The sequence below is a fragment of the Dryas octopetala genome, chromosome 3 (genome assembly GCF_963921425.1).
Source record: "Dryas octopetala chromosome 3, drDryOcto1.1, whole genome shotgun sequence".
NCBI lineage: Eukaryota > Viridiplantae > Streptophyta > Magnoliopsida > Rosales > Rosaceae > Dryas > Dryas octopetala.
Window position 1 is genome coordinate 145261 of NC_141368.1, and position 9541 is coordinate 154801.

The 9541-nt window shown below is 35.3% G+C and overlaps 1 protein-coding gene across 1 annotated transcript; it reads left to right on the forward strand.

The window, feature by feature from the left end:
• Window positions 1-4050: 4050 nt before the first annotated feature.
• LOC147289061 (WEB family protein At3g02930, chloroplastic-like) lies at window positions 4051-8200 on the forward strand. Its single transcript, XM_086238202.1, has 3 exons — window positions 4051-4435; window positions 4978-5179; window positions 5549-8200. The coding sequence occupies exons 1-3, from the start codon at window positions 4419-4421 to the stop codon at window positions 7865-7867; spliced, it is 2538 nt and encodes an 845-aa protein (XP_086094328.1). The 5' UTR covers window positions 4051-4418; the 3' UTR covers window positions 7868-8200.
• The last annotated feature ends 1341 nt before the right edge of the window (window positions 8201-9541 follow it).

Genomic DNA, 9541 nt, shown 5'->3' on the forward strand with positions numbered 1-9541 from the left:
TGAGGGATTTTTTTTCCTTTTTTCCCTCTAGGCTTCAGGTATGAAACAATGAACTAGTGACTCTGTTTTGGACTCAGAAAACTGAAAACTTAGTTCTTTCTGAGGAGTCAACTTGGATAATTAGTCACTTTCCTAGGATGAATCTGACAAAAAAATGTGCAAACCTTTCAGTTGAGAGGTCATGTTTAGAAACTAACAAAAGAGTGAAAGAAGTTGCGGCCCTATAATGAATGCACTGGAAAAAATTATAGAATGAGCAGTGACTGTAATAAAGTTGATGTGCAGTGTTATTTGGTTGGGATAATCTTGAAAGTGGCAGCATCAGCATGTGGCTCTGTTGGGAATGTGTCTGCATATATATTATATACTGCATATGGCAAAATCATGGGGAGGAGGGAGGAGAGTGGAGTTAAGCTGCAGCCTGCAGGACTTATTTAGGATAAAAGTATGATAGGCGGGAGTGAGAATGGTAGGTATGTACATTTATACATGCATACATACATACATACATACATACATTAATGCGGGTTTTGGGGGAGCAAAGCTGGCAAAAGAATAATCAGTTGAGTTGACATTTGAGGGAGTGGGGGAGAAAGCCTGCTTCATACATGTAACTTTGATACATCAGATGAGGCTCAGCAGGAGTTCAAGCTGATTGTACATATTGTCTCTGCTTCATACATGCATTTGCTATCTAGTCTAACTCTCACAGTCTAACAGGCCTTAAGCAGGTGCAAAAATCTCATTGATATGTATGTATTGTATACTATACCATTAAAGATCATTTTGCAGTACAATAATGCTATTTGTACATTATTAAAGAGAACAACTCAATGAAAGCTTGGAATACGCTTCTAGTTTTCAACCATTTTTATCAAGTATTGCAATAGTAAATCTTGTATTTAAGACTTTTAAGTGTGTGTGTGTGTGTGTGTGTGTGTGTGTGAGAGAGAGAGAGAGAGAGGGGGGGGAGCCATGAATTTCTTTCTTTCCTTCCTTGTTGTTTTTCCTTCTCATTTAAAAAAAATGGGAAAAAGGCAATGAATGATTTCTTGAAACATGACATGTGGGAAAAGAGGTGGATAATTTACATATTTTAAAGCCATTCGGCCCCTGCCCCTGACACATCATCGTATACTCTTCTTCCCTTCCCTTCCCTAGTTAAAAATTTTAAATAGAAATGTACGTGGCCTGTGGGTCACAGCACAGGCATTGGACAATTGGGTAAGTAATTGTCTTATTATAACATATTGTTATTGTTATTATTATTATTATAAAATTACTGCAGCTTGGACAATTTGTGGATTGTGATTGTATTTTGTGGTTCTCTAACGTTTTTGATCAAAAGATAAATTGTGTTTACAGTCGAGTGATGGATGAGATCATTTTGAAAGAGAGCTAACCGGCTTCGATCTCCTTTAACTAGTAACTAATGCTCGATCACCATATCACCACCTTGACCTTGAGTTTGAACCTTGAATGGACGCATTACTATTAATATTAATATTATTCATTAATCTAATTATGTAAATATGGCAAAGTTAGGAGAGGGAGACACCCAATTATCCTTAATTTATATGTGATTTGCTTGTGTATTAATATTTATTGGTTCATTTATTTTATTGTCATCCTAATTAAGATGATATAGAAACCATGAGATTGATAATTAATCTACACAATCAAGAATGAGTGTGGTTGGTTTGTTTGTGGGAAGAAGTAAGCGTGATTGGGTAACATGAGTGGGACCCCGAAACCATTAAATTTGATTACACCAAATCACCAATTGCCTTCACAACATCCGTGCACATGGCCTACTGGGCTGCGCAGCGCAGTTTGATAACATATATGTAGAGCATTTATCTATTATCTATAGACCAATAGCATAATTGTAGCCCAGCTAGATGATGATGAGGCAATTAAGCTGTGATTAAATTAATCTGCGTAAGTTTTCAAAATACCTCTTTCAATTGTAAGGTGAAATGTCACCAAATGAATACAATATTGGGCGGATCTAGTAATAATTCCATTCCATAAGCCTTCCAATCAGACTTGCTAAGTTTGTTGGTAATTGGTTGCTAATGCTAACTAGTAGCTAGCTAGTCAGCTTCCCACCAAGACCCAGCCAAGCTAATATTATGCATGCCATGTAAATTAAGCAACTGCATGGCTAGCTGTCAAATTCATGTCAATGTATATTATATTCTAAACACCCATCTCATTAAATTATAATCGATCTATATATTATAATATAATATAGTATAATTTTGTTTTGGTGACTAGCTAGCAATAGTCTAATAGAAAGCTGATCCATCGGTTTGATCTGCAAAGATCGATGCCAACCCAAATCCAACTCGATCAGCTCCGTACTTCTTCTTCTTTTTTTCTTTTTCTTGGCGCTGGCTGCACTTACAGTTTGAATACTGTTATACTATACACATAATATTAATTAAGCTCACCCTCCCCCTTCTGTTGGGTCTCTCCTGATGCCATGGTTTCGCCACATCTAAGGATATTCCCTATTAGTTTCTGTTTAAGCTACCATGTTTTGAGGGCCAACAAATATATTTATTAAGCTACCCTGCTTACCGACGTTAGCATTTCGCATCTCCAAGAGTTTGTGGCTGGATTTTCAGTTTTGTAGCTAAGAATTTGTGTTCGGATTCGGTTATGAACCTAAAAATGCATTATCCTTTACCATTTTTTATGTTAAGTTTCTTAAATAAACTAAATATATGGTTGAAATATAATCATATACGGACAATATAAATTTGAAATTACAACAAATTTTATTTAAAATAAAAAAAAAATATTTTGAATCATAATTTTAAACTGGTAAATTAAAGACAATTCAAATACTGAAAAAAAAAAAAATACAACTGACAAGCGAACTAAAGCTAAGTCAGGACTTGGGACAGTGAAAATTGAAAAAGTTATATAAATGGACAATTCGACCCCACCTACCGTTTAAATGTTTAATGTATCGGGCGGAAACTTAAAGCACGCCAAGGTTCTAATTGCAAAAAGTATGTATCATAAAAGTGTAGATAAATATGGTACTCCATTTTCTCTTTTATTAACAAATATACATTTAATATTACCATAAAGACATATAAATTGACTATGGGTTTCAATTGCATTGATTAAGTATTAGTTGCCAAATTATCACCATCTATTTGATCCAAAAAAATAATTTATAACCATCTATCTCAAGTAGGAATTACAAAATTATCAAGAAACTCCATCTGTTCATTATCTATTAAAAAAGGCAATCAAGAAAGAAAAAAAACCAATTCGTTATCTATATTTATGTGACCAAAAAAAATAAAGGTAACGGGCAAGTGTTCCATGAATTTGACGTTTAAGTTTTATGAAGAGAAAAAAAAAATTATACTTATTTTGTAGCCATAAAAAACATGGGTTATACACTTATACTTAATATTTGTTTATAAAAAATCAACTTATCAATATTTTTTTAATATCATATTCACTTAAATTTATTTTTACTCACCATCCTTAAAGGTGGTAAAGTATTACTTTCTAATAAAAATTTGACAAGTAATTTTTTTTAGAATAAAAATGAAAGTTAATGACAAATTTTTTTTTCTTTCTTTATTAAATTTTTAAATAATGTCACTTCTCAAATTTTTATTAGAAGGTAATACTTCACCACCAGAATAGTAAGCAAAATAGACTCATATTCACCTTATTGGTTTTATTTATTTATTTTACATCAAATTCACCTTCTTTAAATAAAAAGAAAAAAATCATTTATAAAAAGTAAATAAAATTCAGTTACAACTTACAAGTTCATCCCATGACTTTTGACTAAACTAATATCTACTTTCCTAAAAAGCAGGGCCAGTAATGTAATGGTAGATTGGTAGATCCACAGGTCTTTGCCTCTGCCTCTGAAAAAGTGACTCTGTCATACGAATACAATTGAGATTTGACAGGTTAAAGAAGTACTAGTAGTGGAGTAGGGACACTTTTGAGTTTTGTCTATCTGCACTCCTTTGTTGGGATTTTCCTGCAAATAGTAAAATACACACTCACACTCACTCAAGAAGAAGTAAAGGAGAGAGAGTAGAATTGTAGAAGTTGAGTTGTGCCGTGTGTGTGGCCAGTTGAGAGACAGGAAAACAAGCCAAATAATATTGTTGGTTTTCTGTAAATTCCTTTTTAGTTGCTGGTGAACATCTTCTGGTTCATATCCTCATGCCCCTTTTTTTAGAAACAAGGAAATTACAACAACATGTTATCTGTCATCTAAAAACTTTCTTGGACCTTACATTTGCACTTTCAATGCCAGCATTTTAGGCATCCCAAACCCCCATCTTACAACAAGCCACAAATTTCCTACTCCTAGTCCGCTAGTCCTAGTGCTCCACTACCACTTCCACTTTCTTTCTTCCGCCACCATGTCTTCCAAGTCCAAGTAAGTACTCTCTTTCTCTCTCTCCTTTCTCTGTGTGCGTCTGACCCAGACCAAGATCCTGATTTGGGTTTTCTAATTGGGATTTTGTTTTTGTTTTCCTGATTCATCTGTGTCAAGGATCTGTTTTTTAAGATTTCCACAGGATTTTTGTGCTTCTTTTTTTTGTTCAAACTCAAAATCATCTTTTCTCTAATTTTCCAAACGTCTTCCTTGGTTGTTTCTGAATTGGTTTTCTTACACATGGGTTTTACTTATGTCTTCTGATTCTTGATCCTGATATTAGTTATTCACCCAATTGTTGGAAATTTATCCTTGTTTTTGGTGGATCTGTTCTCTCTCTAGCTCGCTGTGTTTGATTGTCTGAGCATTTCGGGTAGTGAATGTTTTCTGCATAAATTTCCAATTTTTGGGTTAGATCCATCACCCTTGTAAGAACCCCATTTGAATATGTGGACAGGTCCGACAGGGGTGTGTGCTTATTTTATTTTATTTAAGTGGTTCTTGATATGCTACTATATTATTGACGCTTTGAACTTGAACAGATCTACTATATCCGAAACTCCTAAAAAAGCATCACCAGCAACCCCTCGAGTTAGTAAACTGAGCAGGGGAGTGGCCAAATCAGAATCCGATTCACCCTCTCCTTTGCAAAATTCTCGCCTCTCAGTTGATCGGTCCCCGCGGTCTGTCAACTCCAAGTCCACACTCGAGCGTCGATCACCAAAGATCTCTACCCCACCTGAAGTAAGTTTTAGCAACTTACAGTTTAAATGCTTTTTTATCTTCAATACTTTATAGCACATTTCGATCTTTGGAACTTTCAACAAATGTAAAGAATGGAATCGGTTGTTATGTGGGATACTTCATTATAAATTGTTTTAGTTTTGCTTAGACAGAAAAATGAAAATTAAATGATCCCAAAGTGTTTCATGATGTCTTAGAAACGAAATATTAGTTATTGGAAATGGACTTTGAAATTTGTATTTCATTTTCCCCCTTTTGATTCTTGAAAAGGAACTGAGTATCTCCTCTCTCTCTCTCTCTGGGCGGTCATGGTAATGTGAATTTTGATCCGAAATTTTGATCTACATTGTTGATTGATAATATTTTCAGAAACAACCAGCACGGGTTGCAAAGGGATCCGAAATACAGGCTCAATTGTGTCTTGTTCAGGAAGACCTAAAGAAAGCAAAGGAGCAGATAGTATTGATTGAGAAAGAGAAGGCAAAAGCAATTGATGAATTGAAAGAAGCGCAGAGAGTGGCTGAGGAAGCAAATGAGAAGCTCAGAGAGTCTTTGGTGGCTCAAAAGCGAGCCGAGGAGAATTCTGAAATTGAGAAGTTCCGCGCTGTCGAGTTGGAGCAGGCAGGAATCGAAGCAGCCCAAAAGAAAGAAGAGGAACGGGAGAAAGAACTTGAAGCTGTGAGGAATCAACATGCTCTGGATGTGGCCACTCTGCTCTCTACCACTCAGGAACTTCAAAGGGTGAAGCAAGAGCTGACCATGACCTGTGATGCAAAAAACCAGGCACTGAGCCATGCTGATGATGCAACTAAGATTGCTGAGATTCATGCCGAGAAGGTGGACATTCTCTCCGCTGAATTGACTCGGTTGAAGGCCTTGCTAGATTCAAAGATTGAAACAGAGTCTAGCGAAAACAGTAAAATGGTGCTTCAGCTTAAATCAGAGGTAGACTCTCTCAAACAAGAACTTGAGAAAGCGAAAGGTTGTGAGGAGAGATTGATAGAGAAAGAGGCTGCCATTGAACAGCTGAATGTTGAGCTAGAATCAGCCAAGATGGCTGAATCTTATGCACGTAGTGTAGTTGAGGAGTGGAAAAATAGGGTTGAGGAATTAGATATGCAGGTTGAGGAAGCAAATAAGTCGAAGAGGTCTGCGTCAGAGTCTTTAGATTCAGTCTTGAAACAACTAGAGGGAAAGAATGAGTTATTGCATGATGCAGAATCTGAAATTGCTGCTCTTAAAGAGAAGGTGAGTTTGCTGGAAATTACAATTGGAAGACATAGAGGGGATCTTGAGGAATCAGAACGTTGTCTTGATATGGCCAAGGAAGAAACTAATGAAATGACAATAATCGTTGAGTCACTTAAGTCTGAGCTGGAAACCGTGAAGGAGGAGAAAATCCAGGCTTTAAGCAACGAGAAGCTTGCGGCATCCAGTGTTCAAACTCTATTAGAAGAGAAAAACAAACTCATAAATGAGTTGGAAAATTCCAGGGATGAAGAAGAGAAGAGCAAGAAAGCAATGGAAAGCTTAGCTTCAGCCTTACATGAAGTCTCCACAGAAGCAAGAGAAGCCAAAGAAAAGCTCCTAACCAATCAAGCTGAGCATGATAATTATGAGTCCCAGATAGAAGACCTAAAAATGGTCTTGAAAGCAACCAATGAAAAGTATGAAGCCATGCTTGATGATGCAAAACATGAAATTGAACTTCTTAGAAGTAATATACAACAATACAAGACTGAGTTCCGAAATGCGAAGGATGACTGGGAGCAGAAAGAACTTCACCTGGTGAGTTGTGTAAAGCATTCAGAAGAAGATAACTCTTCTAGGGAAAAAGAAATAAACAGACTGCTACATTTGCTCAAAGAAACCAATGAAGAAGCTTGTGCTATGAAGGAGGAAGAAACCCAGTTGAAGGATAGCCTGAAGGAAGTTGAATCTGAGGTTATCTGTTTGCAGGAAGCGCTTGCAGAAGCAAAGACTGTGAACATGAAACTAAAGGAAAGCTTATTGGACAAAGAAAATGAGTTCCAGAGTATTATTCAAGAAAATGAGGAGCTCCAAAACAAGGATGCTGCATCTCTTAAAAAGGTTGAGGATTTGTCTAAGTTGCTTGAAGAAGCTGTGGCCAAGAAGCAAGCAGAGGAAAATGGTGAGCTAACAGATAGTGAAAAGGACTATGATTTGCTTCCAAAGGTAGTTGAATTCTCTGAAGAGAATGGGCATGGAAGAGAAGAGAAACCCAAAATGGAGCTTCTACCACATCAATGTGAGGAATCCAGGAGTGAAAATTTATTTCAAGAGAATAGTAATGTTTTGAATGACAAGGCTGAACAGATGGATTCTGCTAAAATTGATGCTCTGAACGGGAAACCAAAGGAATCTGAAAGCAAAGAGAAAGAAGATGAGTCAGTAGAAGTTGAATATAAGATGTGGGAGAGCTGCAAGATTGAAAAGAAAGAATTCTCACCAGAGAGGGAACAGGAGCAGGAATCCTTCGAAGAGGAAGTGGACTCAAAGGTGGAGGGTAGTGATAGGTTTGATCAGATAAATGGAGTAACTTCAACTGAAAACATTGATGATAGCGGAAGCTCTTCATCAAAGCAGCAACAGCAGAAGAAGAAGAAGCCTTTACTCCGCAAGTTTGGAAGCCTACTCAAGAAGAAGGGCACAAGCAACCAGAAGTAGAGAGACCAATTTGGCCCGACATGTACTGGGCTGGCAGGCAGGTATACTGGATATTGTTTTGCACCTAAATGTGTTTGCTTTTATATTTTTTTGATTCTGATTTTCAGAATAGGTTAAAAAATGAAGAGGTTTGTATTATCTTTAGGGTTATTTTAAATGTGATTTTCCGTTTGGGCTGTATCTTGTATGTGTTGGAGATTTTTATTTTTCCCGTCATTTTTTCTCTTGCCTTTCTAATCTAGATTTTATGAAAAGGAGTGGTAACATGAACTTGTATCTTGATGTGCTTTCATCTATTTCAAATGGATAAATCATTGTTATTTGTCTCCCCAAGAGCTTCAAAAATTGACCGACTGATTTGATAATATTTGGTAGCTGCTCTTGTTAAACTTGGATTGTCCATTAGCAGAATATTGCCTCGACAGTGATTTCCTTACTACTTGTAATTTACCTGATTGAATTGCCTCACCTGGTTCTAATATAGCACTATAGCTGTGTGTATGACTAGTTGCCTCAGTTTCGAAGATTATCTTTCGACAGTTGAGACTTGAAGTTTTAAGTTTAGTTTTGGATGCTCCATTTCTTATGCTTACAAGAGAATTTCTCTTAGTTTTCACTTTTCAATGCTAGTTCTTAGTTTTTGTCCGTTGACAAGATGAGAATTTCTATGCATCATGTCCTTATTTTGGTAGCAAGATATAGTCCACCCAAGTCCCGACCCCCAAGAAGCATTTCTGCTTCTGCAGCAATTCTTTTGACCCTTGGAATACTGGGATTATTTAAATATCACATGTGACAACAGCCAACTTTTACTGATTAAAAATTTGACTTTTTTAGAGAGCAGTTTTGCTCACATCCTTTAAGTCAGTTGTATGCTTACTTCTTATCTAAAATGTTGTTATGTGTTTAAAAAATTAACCATAAGTTAATCTATTGTATTTAATTATTTTTGATATTATAATGATGAAAGAGAAAAATAATTTGACAACTCTTTTTTATTTTTATCCTTATATTTTATTAGTTTATTACTCAACTTTGTTTCACTTTTTTATTACTTATTAATTTCTCTTTTATTTAATTATTTCTAATAATTTTTGCTTTTTTTGTTTTTTTGCTCTTCTCTAGTACGCTTTTAGTATCCAAAAAACCACATCCATTTAATAATTTTTGCTTTTTTTTTTTTTTTGCACTTCTTCGGTATGCCTTTAGTACCCAAAAAATCACATCCTTTTTTTTTTTGGGTCTTCTTCTGTATACACTTTTTATCTACTGTTTTAATTAATTAAAAAAATATTCAAACAACACATTTTTTTGGGCCTAAGAATTCTTCTCTCTTGTCTTGTATATGACCTTTTCGAAAAGATCAAACAAATTTTTAAGCTAATTCAAGGTGTTGCAGCATTTGAAGAGAGAAGAATAGTTGCAACGACATAATTTTTTTTTTTTTTTATAATTCATGTAACTTTTTTATTGGATTTTTTATATATGCAAATGAGTTGTTTTAGATTTTTGTTTGGCCGACATTTTAGATTAAACTTTGCAAATGAGTTTTTTTGTTCGAATTACAAATGTATTGTTGGAATATTTTATTTTTTCATTAATTAAAAAAATAGATAAAGGTATATACATGATAAAACCCAAAAAAATGGATGTGATTTTTTGAGTACCGGAGGG

Bases quoted from the DNA above. Each gene is read 5' to 3' on its own strand.
- LOC147289061 (XM_086238202.1), top strand. The intron at 5,180-5,548 runs GTAAGTTTTAGC...TAATATTTTCAG, and splicing joins AGATCTCTACCCCACCTGAA to AAACAACCAGCACGGGTTGC.